At 38.9% G+C, this 24,225-nt stretch overlaps 1 protein-coding gene across 1 annotated transcript in view; it reads right to left on the bottom strand.

Moving 5' to 3' along the window:
• The window catches only part of PLD5 (phospholipase D family member 5), a 438,256-nt gene extending 414,438 nt beyond the window's left edge, over window positions 1–23,818 (bottom strand). Inside the window, exon 1 of the mRNA XM_036757335.1 lies at window positions 23,630–23,818. Within this exon, the coding sequence (XP_036613230.1) occupies window positions 23,630–23,818 (189 nt within the window). The remainder of the gene's footprint in view (window positions 1–23,629) is intronic.
• Between the last annotated feature and the right edge of the window lie 407 nt (window positions 23,819–24,225).

Below are 24,225 nucleotides of genomic sequence, written 5' to 3'. Positions count from 1 at the left end.
GCTGAGATCATTAGTAATAAAAACTTAAAATGGTTGTGCTTTATAACCCTCATATTTTATCTTTTAATTCAACACAAAACCAAACGTGATTGTGGGCAAACCATGTCCACATCCAACTCATATACAAAAACTGTAAAACATACTCTCACTTGTTTTTTCTTCTTTTTTTTCTTTTTGTTTCCCTTCATGTTTTGCCTCCTCAATCCATATAATTTTAATTTTTTTACAACCTTCTGGAATAAAAATTCCACTAGGCAGATTTTCCTTTCCCTCTCAATATAACCAATAACTACTTTCCACTAACTGTGAGGAGGCATGTCATGAAAACAAAAATGAGAGAAGTCCCAAAGCACTTGCATTTATATTTGTAATGTGTTTTTGTACTTTTTAAGAAATATGGCAGTCTACCATCTGAAAAACATTCCTATTGCTTCAAAATAATGAAACCTGACTTAGGAGGAACTAAAATGTTGTGCAGTTTCCTCATAGTTAGTCCTCTGCTTTATTTCTCTTTGCTACCCATTCCTAGAAGGGAAGTATTACCTCTCAGATGCAGAGAAGCAGACTAAGTAAGGCTCCCTTCCATCCTCTAAAATTGTTTTACTTCAGCCTCAGATGTTCCCTAGTGAGTGCAGAAGAGATTGGAGAATGTTATTAGGAATTAGGCTTAATAATTATTAATAGTATTAATATCAGTAGGAGCTGATATTAACAATGACCCTTTAAGGTTCACCAAGTCCTTTAGAAATGATAATGGTACTGCAAGGTTTGGCAAAGGCACTCCGGGTCATTCACACATACACTACATTATCTAATTTTAAAGGTCTTGGTTTCTGTTCCAGCTCCTACAGTCTGAAGGTTCCATCCAGGAATAAGAGTAAACAGTCATCAAGATAATAAAAACAAAGGATGTAACAAAGTTGAGCAAGTGTCAAAACAAACAAACAAATGTGAAAGCAAGAGTTGCCAAGAAACCACAGAAACAAAGTGAGCCTTTAGGATTATAGGATTTGGAAATGAAAATGCTTTGGAGACAATTTCTAACTGTCTTGTTTTACATTGGAGGAAACATGACTTAGCTGAGGTCATATAATTAATTAGAATCATTTATAGTGTCTTATGACCTGGGGTTTTGAGAACTTTGCCAAATATAATTTTATTTTGTTTTGTTTTTCCACTCATGGCCCTTACTTTTTCTTTTCTTTCTTTTTCTTTTTTTTGGGGGGGAAAAACAGGGGTTAAGTGACGTGCCAAGAGTCAAACAGCTAGTAAGCATCTGAGGCTGGATTTGAACTCAGATCCTTCTGACTCCAGGGCTGGTTGCTCTATCCACTGTGCCACCTGGCTGCCCTAAGGCCCTAACTTTTAAACTTATTTTTCCAAACTCTCCTTTCTTCCTTCTCCTAATTCACCCTTTTCTTCTTTCAAATAATTTCTTTCCTCCTTTTTTATTAGATATTTCTTATTAACGGATTATCCATCTCTATGGCAATTTTTGTCAAAGTGGTCAAAATACTTGGAAAAAATGAAATTCATTTAGTTTACCAATCAAATATTAATTGAGAGCCAACCTAAGCGTGCTCACTAATATTGCTATAATTGCAATTAGGTGTCATAGTGGATAGAGTACTGGACCTGAAGTCAGAAAGACTTGAGTTCAAATTAGACCTCAGATACCTACTAGCATAGCAGTATGACCTCAGACAAGTCACAATCTCTTTTTGCTTCAATTTCCTCGTCTGCAAAGTGGGAATGATAATAGTGCCTACTTCTTTCTACTAGAGAAATACTGTCCTCATGAATTAAAAAGAGCATTTATTCTCTGGATGGTAATTTGCATATTAAAATCTATCAATGAGAACAAAACAAGGAGAAATAGTTTAAAATTGTCATAGGGGAAGTTTCTATAAAGACGTTTGGAAAAGCTTCCAGATAATAAGGGCATACTGCAGATGCAGACTTCAAGATTTCCTTTTCTGTACATACATATAATCAGAATGTTCTTTGAGCCCTATGATTTTAAGCAGTGGGGTTAAGGTAAAAACTTGGTTCCTTGACTTACAAACACCAAAAAGAGTAAAATTCAAAGTTGGAAAATAAGAAAATAAATCAAAGCTAGCTAAGAAGGATGGAAGTTGAGGGTCAACGATAAGAAACTTTTCATCCACACATTAATAAACCACGTACACTGAGGGTTAGAGAAAATTCCTATTTTCTCCATCCTTTTACTTTCAACATGTCTAAGAATGATGTAATAATAAAACCAAAGAAAACTTGAAAATAGGTGTAAAAGGGAAAAAAGCTAAAGAAGTGTTTCAATTTTAAGAATAACTTCACTCCCCCCCCAAAAGTCATTGCTATAAAATCCCAGGCAATAGGATAATCTCATTATTTTTCCTCAAGGGATCATGCCTTGTTTTGTGATACATAAAACAAAATACAAAAAAACACCTGTGATTAATCCCAGATTTAAGTTCGAAGTGAGCTGTATAGATTCTAGCGCCTGATACATGTTATACCTAGTTAAGGACATATTTTAAAAGGTCATTGTGGTAGTTGTTCCTATATTACAAATATTCTCCTTTAATAGGCTAAAGATGTTTTCTTGTTAAACATGAACAAGTAAATGGCAATCAAGAATAAATGCATACATGCTTTCCTGGGAAGTAAGAAATCTACCATTAAGCTACTGCTGTCTCTTATGAATTCCTAGAAATGTCATTACCTAATAAATACTATGCTAGCACTGTAGCTAGGTGGCACAGTGGGTAGAGCACTGGGCCTGGAGTCAGGAAGTCCAAGTTCAAATTCTCAGACTCTAGCTGTGTGGCCCTGGGCAAGTCGCTTAAGCTTGTTTACCTCAATTTCCTCATCTGTAAAATGAGCTGGAGAAGGAAATGGCAAACCACTCCAGTATCTTTGCAAAGAAAACTCCAAAAGGGGTCATGAAGAGTTAGACATGACTGAACAAATAAAACAGGGGAGCTAGGGGGTACAGCGCATAAAGTGCTGAACCTGGAGTCATGAAGACTCATCTTCCTGAGTTCAAACATGGCCTCAGACACTTACTAGTTGTGTGACCCTGGGCAAGTCATTTAACTATTTTCCTTAGTTCTTCATCTTTAAAATAAGCTGGAAAAGGAAATGGCAAACCACTCTAGTATCTTTGCCAAGAAAACCCCAAACAGGATCATGAAGAGTCAGACAGGACTGAAAAATGCAGCACATTCTTTGACTCCAGTCAATCACCCTAACTAAAGGATTTGATACACAGTGAGACTAGTAGTTGGGTGATTTTTGGTCTCTCGGCATAGCTTCCTTCAAAAGTCAAGATGTTGACTCCAGTTAGAAGGATTAGTCAAAACGTTACAGCGGAATTTATTATTGCAAAAGAAGAAAAAAAAGCCCATTATCCCTCTAGAGACCTCATATATTTCTGAAGATGCAATATTAGTGAAAGAAATGGGATATTCTTAAAATAGTAATGGACTGAGAGTCTTGGGGCCTGGGCTCTCATCAATTGTACTAACTTGCTGTGACCTTGAATAAGTCATAGTTTCTCAGGTTCTCAGCTTTCCTATCTCTAAAGTTAGGGGGTTAAGTGGGACTGGAGGATCTCAAAGGTCCCTTCAATCTACAAATCCCTACTATTCCATGACCATTGAAATGAAAAGACTCTCTGACCGTGTTGCAATGATAATCCATTAACTAGAGAGACAGCAACATTCATTTTAAACAGTCAATTATTTATGTGGTTGTCCATACCCTCATGATTACTTTCCTGAACTGGAAAAATGAATAAAATGCATTAAAAATAATGATTCTCCTTCAGTCTACCTCAAGTTGGACAACCAATTTAAAAATTCCATCCGGCAAGAAAAAGATGAGGCTCTCTTCTCCCAAGAACATTTTCCTTCAATAATTTCACAGAATTTGAAGCATAATTAGGCATCTACTCTGCCTGGTGTACGAAAGGAAATAGTCCTTATGGATTTATTAGCACATACACTGATACTCATCAGTTTTATTGCAAACCCTTTTTATCTTCATGCTTTTAGTGTAGAAGCATGCTAGCAAATGACAGTGAAAGAGGTGTTAATACCAAGTACTGGTCTATTAGAGGAGAAATTTAATTTAATGCATAGAATCATGTCTGCCTATTTCCTTTCTTTCTCCATGAGACCCAACTATTACAATTTCCTTTTAAGTAATTTGATAACAAAAGATGTTTTTTTCTCTCTAATTCATTTCTGCAATGTTGAAAGAAGATATTGTCAAACTACAATCACACCTATAATACTCCTTCACAGAGAAGAAAGTATAATTGTTTCCTTATGAAGTTTGAATAAAATGAATGACAGCAGCCATATGAAGATCACGATACAGATCCAGAGCCTTTGGGAAACTGTCTCAATGAGAACATGTCGCTTCCACATGAGACTCTTCCTAGACTGTACAATCTACTCCACACCAGACCCTTACTAGTGTATAAAGCAATGTGGCTTTTTCATTTGATTTGGTGCCAAGCATCAGTGTTATAATGAGGGTGGAATGATAAGGCTTTTCCCCCAGGGTACCAAATTTAGAAGATGCCAAATTTAGAGGGTGCTGAAAATACTTCGAGGCCTTCAGTGTCAGAGAAATAACAGAGCTTAGCACTTAGTTAACAATGAAAGTTAGTTAAAAGAGGAATCTACCAGATGATGGGCCAGGCATGCATCTCCCTTACACCATTCTGCTTCCTCCCTTCTCTAGCCTCTCCAGGCTAGAGAAAATCCCCTGATTCTCCTGCAACTCTGTTTGGAGCCACAACATACCTTTACTGAGGTCAGATTTCTCAACACTTAGACCACAATTGATTTGCAATGCTTTCCTCAGAAACAAAAACAACAGACAAGAAGAAGTAAAAAAAAAAGCACAGCTATAGTTCTATTAAAGTGTCCTGCATATAGTAGATTGTTTGTTGAATTGAATTAAATATTCAACCAAATTTACAGCAAAGAATGTGTAGTATAATGGATAGAGCCAATGGATCTGAGGCCATTTTGCCTAGTTTTCCACCCCCACATCTGCTACTTAATTACCACCTGTGTGACTTTTGGAAAGTCTTTATAAAATCAAGGGGTGATACTAAGGATCATAGGGATGCGGAGTGAATCTCTTATTGCGGTGGTATAGGAAACATTCTTTCCCAGTGTAGGTCTCTGCCACTTAGTCTTTGAAAGTTACCTAAAGCAGTAGTGTCAAACTCAAATAGAAATGGGGGCAGAGATGGGCATTAAATGGCACATAAGGCACGAAAGAGGCAGCTTATATTAACAGTTTTAAAATGGAATGATCTTATTGTATTTTTATTTTTTAAATGCTTCCCAATTATATTTTAATGCTGTTTGGGCATGTTGCTGGCCACATGAAGCCCACAGTCTAAGGTTGAACACCTTTAGCCTAGAGCAGCACTAAGATGTTAGGTGACTTACCTAGGATCACAGAGCCAGTGGGTACCAGAGGCAGAATTTGAGCACTTTCAGGCTGTGAGGATGACTATCCAACATATTAGGCAGCCTCTTTAGGCATAGGGATCATGGATTTAGAGCTGAAAGGACCTTAGAGGCCATCAAATCTAACCTCATTTTACGTATGAGAAAACTGAGACCCAGAGAAGTAAGTGATTGGCATAATTATAAATGAATCAACTCTGCTTGCTTTTGTCTTAGGTAAAACATTCACCTTATTCACCCAATAAGACATCTGTGATAGTGTTAACCCTGTGGGGCTCTACAGTTCAATGCGAAATAAAATTTATTTATACTAGTACCATAAAGGAAAAATTTTAATGCATCAAGACAGGCAATTACCTAAACATAAGTTTATACAAAGGGAGGGAAAAGAGGGACATTTATTTAATTATTATTTATTTTTAGTACACACACACATAATATATCTATGATTTATTTTTTTTGTTTGTTTTGTTTTGTTTGCAGGGCAATTGGGGTTAAGTGACTTGCCCAAGGTCACACAGATAGTACGTGTCAAATGTCTGAGGCCAGATTTGAACTCGGGTCCTCCTGACTGCAGGGCCAGTGCTCTACTCACTGAGCCACCTAGCTGCCCCTATTTATCATTTATTAAGCATCTAGTATATGCCAGACATTGAGTTAAGTGCTTTATGGATATTATTTCATTTGATATGGGCAATGGACACCTTTTGAATGGCACCCCATCAGAAGCATGTTATAAGTATGCCATACTTAATAAAGTTCATTAGAATTTGCATTGAATATGGAAACCACCACCCATGACACCTCTTCCTCCTCCTCATTCACAAAATATATCAATTTTTAAAAATTTAACTCAGTCAATAAGCATTAATTAAGCACCTACTATGTGACAAGCACTACTGCATTCTAAGTGTTGGGGATACGAAAAGAGGCAAAGGACAGACCTGGCCCCCAAGGAGCTCAAACTCTACTCGGGGAGACAACATGCAAATAATCATGTACAAACAAGAGACATAGTAAGTGGGAAACAATCAATGGCAAGAATTAGCTCTATAGGCCCAAAGAAGAAAAAAAAAGTTAAGAACTGGGACTGGAATGGTAAAGATTCATAAACCATCCTTATGAGGTCATTGGGGATATAGTCTTCTTGCCATTCCTTCTCTTACTTAGCTGCTACTAAGAGAAAACAGAGCATCATTGCAATGCTGTTAACCCAACATTCAGCAATCCACATCAGGATAAGAAATAAAACTGACTAGAATAACTAGATTAGCCTCCTGAGTTTCCCACTCAGGAGGAGGAAGAAGAGGAGGAAAAGGAGGAGAAGGAGGAGGAGGAAGAAGAGGAAGAAGAGGAGGAATCCCCATAGTAAGAACTGACTTTGAAAAGTTCTAAATTGGTTTTGAAGAGGGGTTTGGAAATTAAGACAATACAATGGAGTGGAAGGGTGTTTCCAGCATAGTAAATAGAGTTCATTCATTCAACAACCATTTTTTTTCTTCAAAGTAGTGCGCTAGGTATTGAGATAAGTCAAACATCATCCCTATCCTCATGAAGCTTACACTGAGGGGAAGGAGCAATCTACAAAAGTACACAACAATATATAATAACTATTACACAGTTGCAAAGGACAGCATGGAGAGCTGGATACAGAGATTATCTGGAATTTGGGAAAATCTGGGCTAAAGTCCCATCTCTGACAAATGCTGCCTATCTGACCCTAGATGTGACACAACTTCTAAGTGCCCTAGGCAACTCTTGAAGACTGTAAGTTCTAAGGAGATACCAACCTTCATTGCTATAGAAAGTTCTTCATGATCTCTATATCAATGAAATTATAGGTCTTTTTTTAAACGTGCATAATAGAGTCAAGTAAGACAATTGTGAAGTACTATAAGAGGTTAGAAGAAGGAAAGGTTATTGGCAACTTTAAGAATCTGGGGAAGACTTTGACAGAGAGGTCATTTGAGATGGGTCTTGAAGGCTTGGTAGGATTTCAAAAGTTCATTAAAAATGCTCCTAGTTATGGTTCTACTATATATAGTGTCCTGCATATAGCAGATTGCTTATTGAGTTGAATTAAATATTCAACCATATTTACACCAAAGAGTGTAGTATAATGGACAAGTAAAGGCCCTCTGAGGTCATCTAGTCCAAATTCCTCATTTTACAAATGAGGAACCTGAGGGTCAGAGTAGTTAATGTCTCACTGAGATTACACAGGTAGTAAGGGGCAGAGCTAGGATTTGACCCAAAATATTCTGCATCCAATGTACCACACTTAGAACTCTTTCCACTGTCCCACACTTAGTACCCTTTCCACTATCCCACACCTGGTACCCTTTCCACTGTCCCACACCTAGTACCCTTTCCATAGTCCCACACCTAGTAACCCTTCCACGGTCCCACACCTAATACACTTTCCACGGCCCCACACCTAGTACCCTTTCCACTGTCCCACACCTAGTACCCTTTCCACTGTCCCACAGCTAGTATTCTTTCCAATGTACCACATTACTTCTATATTTTATTTTTTAAGCCTAATTCTGCTCTCCCTCCAGCTGTGTCACAGAATAGCTGAAAGGACAAGTCTAGGATTAGAAAGTGACTTACTTGGCTTTTTCATTAGAGGCACATGGATACGCACTGGTCCAGTAGACAGAGCACTATGCTTGGAATCAGGAAGACCTCAATTCAAGTCCAGCCTCAGATACTTACGAATTATGTGAGTTTGGGCAAATCACTTAACCTCTGTTTGCCTCAGTTTCCTGAACTGTAGAATACAGAGCCTGGCACATAGTATATGATATAGAAATGTTTATTCCCTTCCCCTTCAGTGCTCTCCTTCCTGTCTCAACCTTCAGCCTTCCCGGCTTTTTTGAAGACACAGCTAAAATCCTAGCTTCCGAAAGAAGCCTTTCCTGGTCCCCCTAAATTCTAAACCCTTCCCTATGAGATTGCCTTCCATCTAATATATATGTGTATGTGTGTATACACACATATGTATATGCGTGTATATATGTATATGTGTGTATAAATATATATTCATATATTTAGTATGTATCTAGCTGTTTGCATGTTGCCCCTCCCCATTTGAATATGAGCTTCTTGACAATAGGGATTGTTTGTGCTTTTCAGAGCTTAATGCTAAGCACTTAATAAATGATGTTGTTCATCCTTCTTCTCAAGGAGGACCAATGACATCAGGAGGCTGAAGTCTTAAGACCAATTGCAGCTGAGCAGGACCTTAAAGTTCATCTAGTCCGGTATTCTCAATTTACGGATGAGAAAGGTGAGGAACTGAGAATTTAAATGCCTTGCCCATGATTACACAATGTACCAATACTGGAACAAAATGAAACTCTTAAAGGTCCTAAACAGCAGAGTCACAATTCGAACTCAGGTCCTATGACTCCAAGTTAAGAGAGTTAAAACTCTCTACTGGTTGTCAAAAGACTTCTTTAATTGTTGCTCTACTTGCATCTGCTTTCCTCCACATCTCACTTTCATTCAATGCATAACATTACTATGCACCTCAACTTAGTTCCAAAGGATCTGGAGTTGGCCATAGTTTTGTTTCGGCAGCATGGCTAAGTAGGAAGGCAGAAATGGCAATTCCCTTTGAGCAAGATGCTGCCTAAGGTCCTTCTGGTTCTATGATATTATCAGTCTTAGAAAAGTGGAAATTATGAACTAAAATCAGAATGGGTTCTTTTCTCTTCTAGCAGCTTCATAGGCTGCTGTGATTAATTTGTGCAAATAATACTCTGCCTGTGAGAGGAGCACCACAAAGAAGGTGTGTAAAACGAGACACTGTTAGCACAAGCCATTCCCTGCTGTAGCTAAAGGTAGTTAGTTCCCTTCTGGAAACTAAAAAAGTAAAAATAGTATCATAGAATAAAGGTACAAAATTATGTTTGTGAAAAGACAATCATAATACCTAAAAGAAGGTACATCACAAAAACATGTTAAATGAATTAATTAAAGCAGCAGTTCTCAATTTTTTTTTGGTTTCAGGATCCTTTTACATTCTTAAAGATATTGTTTATGTGCAATATATCTATTGATATTTACATTAGAAATAAAAACATTAGTATTATTATGTATTATTATGAAAACAGTTTTCACCATGTAGATCCCCTGAAAATGTCTCAGGCAACTTCACAACTCCTTAGATCACACTTTCAGAACTACAAAAATAAAGAAATAAATCTGATTCTTTCTAAGGAAATACCATTATCTAAAAATTACATGGTCTACATCTTGTTCCGTCATAAATTATGGACTTATTTTGGACTGACCACGTTAATTATGCACAGGGGCTAACTGATTGAAACACCATGAATGTTGTGTTTCAAGAAATAGATGCTTTAAGAGACTATCTTATTGGTCAGTTGTTAACGTATACTGTTTTGGTCTGCGCATTACTCGTGCCAGTCCCTTGGGAGGTAAAGTCCAATACTGGAACAAAATGAGACTCTTAAAGGTCATTCAATAGCTAATAAAAGAAGATTTGTTTTTCCATAGCAGGGGAACAATATCTGACAATAAATGCATAGAAAACCATTATGAATTGATTCAGCTAAACAAAACTATCCTGCCTCAAAGTTACCCATTGTATCCATCAGCCAAACATTAGAGAACACCTGTAGCTCCTGTTTTGTACTGACTGTTTTGTACTCAGGTCACCAGGAAGTGATACCAATAGCCTGAGTCTTTAGTCTCCTAAGCCAATTAAGTGTCAAAAATTGTTTTAATACTTGGAGAAAGAAACGTAACTTGCACAGGCTGGGGGGTAGGGATCACATATCTTTTGATTTATTACTATTACTCCTTATTGGGAGCCTATTTTCCAATTTTGGAATGGATCAGTGAGTATTTTTTCAAAAAACATATTGAGCATCCACTGGATCTCCATTTCTCCTAGTCTGGGCTTAGACAGTAGTCCCAATAACAGTTATCAGTAGGGCTTTTTTTTAACATATTTACATAAAAACACTGGCAGCTAGGTGGTACAGTAGATATAGTGTTGGGCCTGGAGTTAGGAAGACCTGAGTTTAAATCCGACCCCAGACATTTACCAGCTGTGTGACTCTGGGCAAGTCACCTAACCTTGTTTGCCTTAGTTTCCTCATCTATAAAATGAACTAGAGAAAGAAATGGCAAATTACTCCATTATCTTTGCCAAGAAAATCCCGAATGGGTTCATGGAGTCAGGCACAACTAAAAAAATGACTAAACAACACAGAATCAAAACACAGAATCAAAGAGTAGAGATATAAGGTACTTTAAAGGTGACTTAATACAAGTCTCTCATTTTATGTGAGAAGACTGGGGCTCAGAGAGGTTGGGTGATTTTATCCAAGGTCACACACATAGCATCAGAGCCTGAATTTGAACTCTTCATCCCCTAATTTCAATGCCAGTACACTTTCCACTATGTTGCCTCCTCTAAGCCTGTATTACAAATCTTAAAAGGCAGCACAAAAGTCATGTTTGCAAGTTTTGTCATGGATTAAAGCAAGAAGATATAAAGGGATGAAAATAGTTTGGAAACAGCCAAGCCAAAAAGTCATAGTAGGAGAAACATAATAATTAAGACTGGCAGGTCTTTAAAAGGATTTTAAAGCTGTTTTGACATATTCTTTGCTGCCAAAGTAGCTTAGATTTTTCTGGTCTACACTACTCAAATAAAGCAAAAGAATGAACAAGTGAATTGAGACAGGGAACACAGTCCATCTGGATCACTCAGTATTTTTTTCTTAACCATAACTGTTAATCAAATTAATCTGTTAAAATGTTTTCTTGGTGGGGATTACAGATGTGTGTGTGGGGCGGGGGAGAGCGCTGGTCTGTGATTTTATCAGTGTATGGAGCTCCTGGGGGGAACTTCTAACAACGCAGGTGAGCCCCTTCTCTGCAAATTATAACCTTGTTGCTAGGCTGATTGCAGCTAGCACAGGGCAGAGATATGACTGAAATGTGATGTCTTGGCCATTACAAGACACTACCTCTCATTAAAACTTAATTGCATTTTTGAAAATTAAAAACAATAACAACTGCAGTGATAGTGTAGTTCTTGGCACATACATGTTAGGCACTAAATAAATGCTTACTAACTGGCTTTCCTAGCAGTTAAGAAGCTGCATCATTCATTTGGTGAGTGATCACGGGCAAGTGAACTTAACAGCCTCTCAGCATGAGGTAACTGCCAATCATTAGCAGTGTTCAGTCCGATACTAGATGATCACTTATGAATGTATTGCAAAAGATAGCCATGTATCGGGTAGGGAGCTAAAGTAAATAACATCTAGCAAAGAATCCCATTCAACTTGGAGAATCTATGATGGTATAATACTAACATTGTTAGGGACTAAATCACCAAGGAAGTTATGGACTGTCCCTCTCCAGAGTTCTTTTCACTGGATATCCCTTGATGCCTAGAATAATCTTCTTTCTCATTTCCACCTTCTAGATTCCTTCCAGTCCCAGCTAGAACTCCATCTTCTACAAGGAGCCTTCTCTAATCCCCCTTCATGCTATTGCCTTTCCTCTGTTATTATCTCCAGTTTATTCTGTACATAGTTTATGTGTAGATATTTCTTTGCTTGTTGTTTCTTTATTAGACTGTGAATTTCTTGGGAGGAGAGAATCTCTTTTACCTTTCTTTATCCCCGACGCTTAGTACAGTGCCTCGCAAATAGTAGATCCTTAATAAATTATTAGTAACTGACTTTTAAAAATAAAACTAATTCTGAGTTTGAAGAAGAGGAGTCATTAAGATGTGGCTCTTTCTATGATGTCAGAACTACAGAAGGAAGGAACTTAAGAGATCATCTAATCCAACCCTTAGATGAATCCAGAATCCTCCGTACAAATCTCTAGTAAGTGATCATTCAGTATCTGCTTAGACATCTCCAGTGATAAGAACCTCACTACCTCCTGAGACAACTATAATCATTAAATTTTCCCTGATATCCAGCCAAATCATCATCATCATCACCATCATCATCATTCGTATATTGCTCCTACTCACTGGACCCAGTTCCGTGTACCACCAGTGACAGAGTAAAATAAATCTCTAATCCCTCTTCCATATGACCAGATTTTGAAAGGTAGCTCTCAGGTCCCCCTGACATCTTCCCTTTTTCAGGATAAATGTTCCAAATCCTTTCAATAATTCATTTTTCTTATAACATGATTTTAAGTTCCTTCATTATTTTGTCTGTAGTCCTCTGTCACTGTCCTTCTACAATATCTTGCCCAGAGTAAGACAAAATACTCAGATGTCCTCTAACCAGGGGAAAACACTGCAGAGACTATGACTTCCCCCTCTCCAGACACTATACCTTAACGTGCTACCCTTATTTTAATGGACTCCCAAATGGAGAGTGATAACCAGGAAGGTAAAGGACTTGGATTCAGTGTTATAGAAGGATCAGCTAGCTGCAGGAACTGTGGAAGAGAAGACTCAGAAGGGACATGATAGCAGTCATCAAGAATTTGTGGAAGAGTAAGAAGTACACTTGTTCTGATTTGTTCTAGTGGGAAGAATAAGAGACAGCAGGTAGAAGTTACATAGAGATCTGACATCAGGAAAATCTTTGTAACAATCAGAACTATCCAAAACTGGCAGAGGCTGCACATGCAGGTAGTGGTTTGTCCTTCACTGGTAGTCTTCAAATGGAGGTTGGATGATCACTTCTCAATTATACTGTAGTGGCAACTCCCATCAGGTCTGAATTAGACTAGATGGTCACTGAGGCTCTTCCAACCCCAAAATTCACAGCAATTTTCTGATTCTGTGTTGTTTTGATGCAGCCCCATTTAAATTTTTTTCTATATCTCTTGAGCAGCTCCTTATTACACATCTGATCTTGTTCTCTCTCAATTTTTAGAGGAGTCGTTTGGCACTTAGTCTATGATATGTCAGGCTATTATTTATCCATTAATAGGTCCTGTCATATCTTTTCCACTACCAGCTCCCTCTCATTACCTCTCACTTACCCGATTACCAAAGTCTTCTGACTTATCTACTCATTTTTAGCTCTCCCAAGTTCAATTCATCTTAAGCACTGCTGCCAGAGTAACCTTGCCAAAGTAGAGCTCTGGTCCTAATAATAACTCACATTTACACAGCACTTTGCAAAATTATTTTCTCACAATAACAACATAAGGAAGTATGCATATTATAATCTCCATTTTACAGCTGAGGTCCTAAAGCTCAGAGAGTCCATATGACTTGCCTAGAACCATTTTGGCTAGTGTCAGAGCTGGCACTCAAATCCAGATCTTTATACAGTACAGTGCTCTTTCCTTCAGATCATACTGTATCTCCTGTCCCTTATTTGCTCAGAAACCATAATGATATTTCATTGCCTGCCATAAAAGATCCAAAATCCTTAACCTGGCATTCAAGATTTTCAATGGTTTGGCCCAAACCCTCATTCCAGCCTTATCCTATTATTATTTCTCTCATTTCTCATGGATTTCCAATTGATTCTGGAAAACTGTACTTTCTTACCTCTGGAGTTTTTGCTTACCCTATTCTGTCTGGAGTGAAGCACTTGTCCCCTACTCTGCCTACCCAATTTCTCCCAATCCTTCAAGGTCCAGAGCAAATACCATCTCCTCCAATAAGTCTTCCCCTTTCTCATAGGTTTAGGAGATCTCTTCTTCCATTGCATTCCAACGATCATGGTCTATGTTGTATTATTGAAATCTGTGGGCATGTTTCATCTTCTCTAACTAGTCTCCATGATTGCAAGGACAGTCTCCTTCACCTCTGTAGCCCTCATCATGCATGGAACAGCCTCTTGCATACAGTAGGCCCTCAAAAATATTTTCTTATTGGTCTATTTGATTAAGGACAAGGGCGGGTCTTCTAATTCTTTATATCTCATATATTATCTGCTATAGCTTTCTAGCATAAGGCAAAATGCTCCTTAAATACTTAGTGTTCATTAAGATATTTACCAAGATTCTTATACTAATTCAAGTCCTTCAACTTAAGCTTCTATATCTCCTTTCATAATCCAGTTAAACCTTGCCAAACCTTTCACATAAATTGGTCCAGCTTCAGTTAATCTACTCATAGGATCACCGACTTAGATCTGGAAGAGAACTTAGAGGTCATCTAATCCAGCTTCTCTGTTTTAGAGAGTAGGAAATTAAGGCCCAAAGATGGAAAATAATTTGTCCATGGTCACACACAGGGAGGGATTAGAAGAGCCAGGATTAGAATGTGGACTACAGGATTGTAGATTTAGGGTTGGATAAAAACTAAGAAGATAAGTCTCTACATTTTACAGATGAATGGACTGAGGCATAGAGAGGCTGAGTGACTTGCCCAAAGTCACACAGCTAGTAAGTCTCTAATGTACAATTAATTTTTTTGCATTCAAATCCATTCCCCTTTTCATTATACCATACTGCTTCCCAAGACCAAGATTTCTCTTGGACTTTACCCTATTTTAACTCTTCTTTTCTCTTTCCTCCAATTAGCTATCTTCACTCCTAACATGTTCTACAGCTCACTAGAGCATCTCTCCCCTCACCCCATGATGACTATATTTGTATTTCTTTTGTTTCTGCTGCTCTTAGGACTATCCAAGCACAATACATTTTTGTATACAATACAGAATGTTCCAAAAGTCTCAGTGCAGTTTTAGACTTAAAACTTCACTAGACTTTTGGGAGACCTTGTATTGTTATTATCACTAACAACAAATATCTAAGGAGCACCTACCATGTGCCAGGGAACTGTGGAAAGTACTATATGAAATACGAAGAATTAGAAGATGTGCCCCTGTCCTCAATGCAGATAAAGAGACCAATGAGCAAATGGAACACTAATTGCTTAAAACTATATTAATATGCAAAAGGCTATTTCAATAGTCCAGGCATGAGGTGTTGAGGGCTTAGAATAGGGTTGTTCTATCCACTGAGGGCTTCTCCCTAAACCAGTCCAATCACTACTTAGCTGTCAAATTTGTCTTCCTAAAGAATAAGTATTACCACATCATCCCTTATTCAATGAACTCCAATGGTTCCCTATTACTTCCAGAATCAAATATAAAATCTTCTGTTTGGCTTTTAAAGCCTTTCATAACCTGGTCCCTTTCTACCTTTCCAATCTTATATCTCATTCCCATCCACTTACTCTTCTGTCAAGTGACTCCTGCCTCCTTGCTGTTCCCCAGACAAGACATTCCATCTCCTGACTCCAGGAATTTTTGATTGTTCTCCATGCCTGGAACCTACTCCCTCTTCATATCTAACTCCTGACTCCCCTGGCTTCCTTCAGTCCCAGATAAAATTCCACCTTCTGCAAAAAGCCTTTCTTAGTCCTCCTCAGTCTTAATGTCTTCCCTCTGAGACTACTTCCAATTTATTCCATATAGATAGATCTATATGATATACCCTTTATGTAGGAGATATACCTGACATGTATCCTATAGGATATATACATGTTATATATCCTAAAGAAGGATAGCTTATAAATCTCTCTCTCTCTAAATCTATCTCCTTTGCACATAGTTGTTTACATGCAATGTCCTTCATTAGACTGTGAGCTCCTTGAGATCAGAGCAGGTATTATGTTTTGCCTTTTCCTGTTTGTCTACATAGCAGACTCTTAGTAAATGCTTATTGACTTGACATGAAGCCAGAGTGTGTAGGAGGAGGGGATAATCAACAAAGTTAAATGCATCAGATGGGCTGAAAAGGATGAAGCCTGAGAAAATACCATTTGATTTGGCAATTAAGAGAACACTGGTAACTCAGTGACCTTTGCTTATGCCTCGACTGTCTACCCCATCTCTCTCTGCCTAACTAAATAGTTCAAGACTCATTTCAAAACCTTCCTGTCCTATAAAGATTTTTCTGACCATCTTAGCTTCCTAAAGCATGGTCCTTTTAATAATAAGAAATCATAAGTATGGTACACTTTATAAGTTCTGTCCCAGCAAAAAACACTATGAGATAGGTAGTTCAGCTATTTTACTGATAAGAAAACTTACTTAAGATCAGGGATGAGAAGGAGCTTTCTTTTGATTCCATGACTGAATCTCTTATGCAAACTTAAAAGAAAGTTAGCTAATGCTAACTTTAGAGTAGCTAGGCAGTGCAGTGGGTAGAGTATTGGACCTGGAGTCAGGAAGACCTGAGTTCAAATCCAATCTCAGACACTTACTGGCAGTGTGACTCTGGGCAAGTCATTTAACTTCTGTTTGCCTCAGTTTCCTACCTCCCAGGATTGTTGGGAAGGTCAAACGAGATCATATTTGTAAAGTACTTAGCACAGTGCCTGGCACATGGTAAGCCAATATAAATGCTAGCTATTATCCTCATAAGATTATTACACTATGGTAAACCTTCCAGAGTAGGGATATCTTTTTCTGGTTTTATGTCTTTAACACTCCATCCAACTATTCCATATCTGGGATCCTTCCCTCCTCAGCTCTGTCTTTTAGAATCCCTGGTCTCCTTCCAGACTCAATTCAAGCTCTGCCTTCTACAAGAGGTCTTTCTCACTCTTCCCAGTTGGTAGCACTTTCCCCACTACCTTCCATCTACTCTGCTTGTATCTCAGATCCCTTATTAGGTACATGTTGTGTCCCCCATTAGAGTGTCAGCTCCCTGAGAGGAGGGTCTGTTTTGCATTTTCTTTGTAACCCCAGTGCTTAACATGGTGCCTGGCACACAATAATGGTTTAATAAATGCTTATGGATTGATTGAAGAGTCAAGTATATTAACTTGGAAGCACAGAGTAAGTTGGAACTTGGTAACATAAACAGAATAAGACACATAACGAAGGTCTGCCATATTATCACAAAGTCCTGCTCATGGTTTCCATTAATGATTTCAGAAATTGTGTTATTTTGTACTGTTGCTTGGGGGAAAATATACCTTCTTGGTAAATACTGGATATGTTAATAATTTCAAGGCACTTTAACACTTTTGTCTGCATTCTTTTAGACACTGAACATTGAGTTTCTGCTGACAAGAACATAATACATTTCAACATAATGTGTAAATGTCCAGCAAAATAATCCTCCAATCTGATTACCTCCTTGTGTTTTTGTGGCCTGGCTCCCATGCCTGCAATGTGGGATGCCCCACGTGACTGCTCACTGAAATTCCTTCCTTTAAGGTTCCCACTTGTGCCCACTCATTCCCTGAGACTACCTTACCACTCACCCCAGTTCAGTTATTTCTCCTTTTTTCATCTCTCCTGTTAAATTTCTCCTAAGTGCAAATAAGCAACTTTAATACAGTTATTTGTATACATCCTTTATCCTCTCTACTAGGTTATACATTGTCAAGGGCAGGGGACTATTGTGTTTTTCCTATCTGTATCCCAACACCTGGTATATACTTTCTTGTACATTTTTTTGCCTAGATCTATGATTTCATCAATGAAGGGGGACTCTGAGGTAAAGAAATGCCCTATATCTATTGACATTGGCAATTACTCTACAGCTTAAGGTCTCAGAGAATTATTTAAGGCACTTACAGGTTAAGTGATCTGTCTAGGATCACACAGCTGGTAAGTATCAGAAATGAGAATTGAAATGTTTGTTGAATCAAAAGCTATTGAAAAGAATCTAACATCATAGTTAAAATGAAAGCAAGGATTAGGGCTCACACCTAGCAGAGGCCCAGGAAACCACAATGAAACTACGTTTTTAGGAAAACTAGCATCCTTGCTAGAAACAAGGGTAGCATGTACCAATGTCAGAATGTTAAGTCCATGAATCTAATTTCTCTAATTAAATAGCTACACACACACACACACACACACACACACACACACACACACACACATGTTCTAGTCCAGTCAATCAACTCAGCCCAAATTAGGGGGAAAAATCCTCACAGGCCATTTAAAACTAACTCAAATGCCAAAACACTTGGAAAGAGTACATTAGTGATGCAAATGTGATAAGTACAATACACAGCAAAAAACAAAGAAACTCATTAGACAATACTATGAGACCTGGCTTTATATTTTGGCTTCTGGGAGTTAAAAAGGTACAGAAACAATTATTTCTTCCTTATTCTGGGAGTTTATTTGTGTATCTAAAGTCAGATCCAACAATAGCAATATTTTTCAAAGGTCCAAAATGTTTGCTAGGCATTCTTTTTGTGGGATGTGATATAACCAGATAGCAAGAATTTTATTACAAAATTTGGAAAATGTTAAACTTCATTTACTACAGTTATCTGTCCCTTTCCCTCCTCTCTGATCAGTTCTTTGGCGGGGGGTGGGGGTAGAAATGATATTTCATGATGTCAATCCTTTCTGCAAATCTCATCACTTTGGTCCAATGTAATCCATTTCGGAGCCTTTGCTCCCTTTTGAAATAAGTAATTTCAAGAGGCAACTGTGATTGTGTCATTTATTTACTAATCACTGGTAATATAAACCCTATTTATGCTGGTGCAAATTTGCATTTAGAGGAAGAGATTTATTAAAAAGAAAGAGTGAGAAGAAATGAATAAACAAAGAGACTGGCTCATTACAAGTGAGTTCTGGGTATTCTGATGACTTTCATTAATTTTTGTATCCTCCTTTATAATTTCATTTAAAAGTAGATTAAACAGCCTAAATAGTTTCATAACTAGTACTGGTAGCCCTGGGTTAAAGGAAGTAAGTAGGATATGGGCTTGCTTGTAGGAGCTGAAAAATAATCAGAGATGGAAAGAATCTCAGACCAACCCATACTGGAACAGGAATCCCCATCCAATGTCTTCCAAAAGTAGTCATCCATACACAAACTCGAAGAGCTCAATAATGGAGAAGTGACAACTTTATGTGGAGTTAAGACTGGCCAACAGTGAAGCAGACAACAGGGCAAGCACAGATAGCAGGAATCAGAGGATTCCAGGAGTCAGCAATAGACTATATAGATTGGCAGCAGGTTAAAAACAGATATAGGGAGTTGGATACGAAAACTGAGCATTGAGAAATGCAGGTAGTGAGTATAGAGTCGAACCTAGGCAACTGTCTGAACAATGAGGAAGGGATATTGGAGGAAGGCGTTTTGATTCCTTAACCATCTCACTTGTTTAGAGAATGCGCAAAAGGCTAAGGCAACCCGTTCTGACGTAGGGACTCCTCACATCTCAGGTCTCTCACCAGTCTAGGTACTTGGTACTACTGACCTTGGGCAAGTCATTTAATGTCTTTGGGCCTCAGTTTCCTCATCAGTAAAATAAGAGAGTTGGATAGAAATGCTGAGGCTGGAGTCTGGAAGACAAATTCAAAATCAGCCTGACACTTACTAGCTGTGTGACCTTGGGCAAGTCACCTAACTTCTATTTGCCTCAGTTTTCTCAACTGTAAAATAGGAACAATAGCAGCACCAACTTTCCAGGCTTGTTGTGAGGATCAACTGAGATAATATTTGTAAAAGGCTTAGCACAGCGCTTGGCACATAGTAGGTATTTAATAACTTATTATTCTTTTCCCTCCATTTCCCTTCTTCAGCTATTATTCTATATACTTCCTGTCTTATCGAACTTCTCTCAGAGTGTGGGCAAATCTTTTCCTCCAGGGAGAAAAAGCAGGTACACCTGGTTGGGGGTCAGAAGAGAAAGAGAGGACAGGACACTCTGATGTGTAAATTATTGGACAACAGCCAACTATGTAAATATCATATCAAAGTAGGTACACTGCACTCCCCCTTCCCAAACAGGGTTGCGGATATCCATCAAGACAGGGGAAAACATTCCCCTGAAGCCAGACCACATTACAGGGTTTCTAGTGGAAAACACTACTTCTTCCTACCCTTCTCAATAGGTTGCAAAAAGGCTTTCAGGTTAACGTTTAATTGCCCTGTGGGATAGGCGAACTCTAAGGGCTTTTATCCAAGCCTCAAGGATGAGATAATATGGTTGACCTTTCTGTTCATGGCTTTTGCCAGATCTTCACATTACATTCTTAGCTTGTGCCTAAAAGGGATCTAGATAGTAGCTAATAGAGAAAAAAAGGCTACCCTTTTTTTCCATGCACATCTCTCACTAAGGAAATTTAGGCTTCAGGTCAAAGGAAAGCATTAGGTGTTTGACTCCTGAAAATGTTTTCTTGGTGACTAATTCAATAACAGTTGAAAAGTGGATAGCAACCCTCCTGATCTCGGCATGGAAACAATCCTACAAGATTCATAACAAGAAAACACCTCTCTTCACAGGTTCATAGATTTTGAGCCCAAAGCGTCCTTAAAATCACCTAGTCCAATTCTTTCATTTTAAATATGAGAAAACTGAGGCCCAGAGCGAACTGACTTAGGACATACAGATGGGTAGGGAACTCATGCCACACTGATATATTTCACATCTGCACATGGACTTGTCATTCAGGGCTGAAAATGCTTCTCATTGAAAATGATAAATTACTTTTTTCATTTCTCTTAGTATTTAGATGACCATTAAAAGCATTCAGGGCAAGAACTACATAGGAAACTTTTCAGGCATATGTTCTACTCCATTATAAACATAAATTAATTTTGTCCCACATGATTAAAAATATTATAATCATCCTGATACAGAAGAGAGAAGAGAGGGGAGAGGAAGATCTTGGGCATAAAAGTTTATCTTAGAAATGTGATCTTTGTATATTTGTTTGACGAAATCCAATCACATCAAATTCTGAATTTGTTCTTTCGAAGGATGCTGCTAGAGAAATCCATTTCCCTTGCCCTGTGACCATGATCTTATTCTAATACAGACATGATACTTTATTACATTTCATGTATCAGCAGTATGAGTTATCAACTGTTACATTCATTTTGGAAGAGTCTGTTTTAGCTTTCATACGTGTAAATTAAAGCCAATGATAAATTGACTACATCATAGTTTATATGAAATATAGTACATAGAGCACAACTGCAAATCGGGCTTTTAAATAGGCATATTTCATTTTTCCCAGCAATTCAAAAGTATCATTCTAGAAGGAGACAGAAATTGTTACCAGAAAAATTCCATGAGGAGTAACATGCCACCAAAACAGATGCAGCTTGAAGTAAGGTCTCTTTTCAGAAAAGTAAGCAGACACGTAAGGCAAAATCAGAACAGAAACACGCAACCTCATAATGGAGGAGGAAAGCAGAAAACAAGCTCCTACAATCATTCAGGTTTTTTTTTAAAATAGTGGCACCACTAATTTCTTGATATAAGAATAATGTATTTGCTTAATGGACATAGGTAGAGAGAAGCAAGATTTTAAATGATGAAGTCATCCATTCATTTATTTGGCCTCTCAAGAGTGGCGTAATCACCCTAGTCATACAACTCCAGAAAGCCTATGCTTGCTTTACCCCATTATCATCTAATTCAATTAATACTTTAAAAGACTGTCTTGAAGTGAATAAGTATTTAACAATAAAATCAGCGTAACAAGAAGCACACACAAAAAGTTTCCCATCTTTTATCTTTATTGATTTGCAGCAGTGTAAAGGAAATGGACCAGCTAAAAGCACAGATCTTCCAAAGCACTTGCATTAATAGTGTAACTATATACAATGAAGCATTTTTCTGTTGGTGCTTCAGGATTGTGAGCACTTTGTCCTATTACTAAATGCTAAATATCACAAAAATCCAAACTGCAGGAAAATATTAATTATTCCTCAGTTTTAGGGAAGAAGAAAGACATACTCTGTTTATCTTGGATAAATGTTTTGTGCCCATCTTTTATTAGATGCCACTACCTTTTAAAACCCTGAGATATCAGAAGCTCTGCATAATTACCTCACTTGTTAAAAGAATCAGAGAGAGGAGCAGTGTTGTCTGAGCAAATGATTATCCACACTCAAAGCAGAACCTGCTACTAAATTCAAAGCGGAAATGATGAGCTATCTGAGACTTAAACATTAGTCCTACTGAGAAAAGGCACTGACCTTTCTTTTTGATTTGTAATAGGGAAATGCCCTGCTAACAGGCTTTCTCCTGTGAAGCCCTGTTGTAACTGTAAAGCATTAGAGAGACATGTGGAGGAGAGATAGAATTCAGTACCCTATGCAAAGGCTGGAAATGTATGATTTCGAGGACTTCTTATCCTTTCATCACAACTGGAGAGATAACCCGAATACTATGAGACCATAATATGCTATGATCACAGGCACAAGTTGGATTACGCAGCTCAGACACTCTATTCACTTTAACTAGTTGTACTGCACTCCTGACTTATTTCTCCCAGACTCATCTTTGACATTTGACTTACGGAGGCTCTAGCGAACGCAATTTATATAGTTTGATGAAATACACATAATTTTGAGGAAGAGTAAGGATGGAGAGGCGGATAGGGGGCTTTTTCCTTCCTGATAAAGCCAGCCTCAGACTTCTGCTTAAAAGACGAAAGATTCTGAATGCATTGTAAACTTCAAAGCACCCACCCCTCCAGTTCTTAGTGTGAGTACTACTAGCAGGTTTGTGAGTTTCCCAGTGATCTGTTCTGTCTTTTGCTTTCCTTCCGTTCATGCACATTCCTCTGGTTTGACTCAACTCTGGAACGTACCTGTGAGCTTCATCACAATGGACACTGCAGGAAAACTCTAACGGAGCATGCACTTCACTAGGTAACTTAACTGCTCCAAGTTTATGGAAGCTTATGTGTGTGAGAGAAAAACGAAAATTCCCCTAATAGGCATCATAAACGAACTTTAAAAATACATCGAATGCAAATCGCATTCATCAGATCCACCCACGGTAGCTGATCCTCCGCAAATCTCACCTCCCCCCACTCCCCATAGCACATCCCGCACCCTCAAGAAAACACTACATGAGCCGAGTTAGATACAAGGCGTTGCGCTCTGAAGGGAATCCTTCCCGTCCACTCCCCATAGCTGGTCATTTACGAAAAGAAAGTGCAAAGCAGGAAACTAGCCCATTGAATGCGGAATAAAAAGCCAGTTTTTCGGGTCAGCCAAAGCCCGAGACAGCAAATAGGGAGACCCAAGGAGGTCTCTCCGGACTAGGAGCCACTTCTAGGAGCCCTGCAACCCAAGCAACCAACCACCCTCCCACCTCAGACTCCAGAGCAACTCCCTAGCATCCTCGGGGCACTTGAAGGACGGGAGCAAGGCGCGGGGACAGGAGTCCCATTGTAGGAGGTGGGGGAGACCCTTACGTGCTCCAATTTGTCTTTCCTCCGGAGCCAGACACTGGCACTGTAGTCTTGCTGTTTGACGCTGCTGTAGAAGTTCGCACCTACTCGAGTGAGGCTCGGGGAGGGCTCCTTGGGGCGGCTTTTGAGCCTCATCTGCTCGAAGCCCTCGTGGGGGGAGGACGAGAGCCACTCGTGTTGCCGGATCTCCATCCTGACATGACAAGGCTACGGCCCCAGTCCTGGGGAGGGGGTACTTGGGGTGGGGGTAGGAGGAAAGAAGGCGAGAGAAAAGAGGAGGCTGAGAAGGGGGCAGGGAGAGGGGGAAGTGGAGGCAGAGAAGTGCTAGCTGATGGGGAGTGGTGGGGCTGAATGGCAAGAGCAAAGGAAGAGGAAAGAGGAGGCAGCGGGAAGCTAGCTGAGCTCCCTGGAGAAGGTGGTGATGGAGGAGGGGAGGAGGAGGAGAAGAAGGCTGATGTCAGGGTTTGAGGAGGTGGGAATGAAGGGAGTGGGGGACAGGAGGGGGAGGGGGAGAGGGTTGCCAAGCTCCTGGAAGGCAGCCGCGCCAGGTGCAGGTGGCTGGCAGTCTCTGTCGCTTGGCCAGCTGCAGTCCAGGGCAG

This window comes from Trichosurus vulpecula, chromosome 4 (genome assembly GCF_011100635.1).
Source record: "Trichosurus vulpecula isolate mTriVul1 chromosome 4, mTriVul1.pri, whole genome shotgun sequence".
Lineage (NCBI taxonomy): Eukaryota > Metazoa > Chordata > Mammalia > Diprotodontia > Phalangeridae > Trichosurus > Trichosurus vulpecula.
Note: the sequence above shows the minus strand (reverse complement) of the source record. Positions and strands in the feature narration are given on the sequence as shown.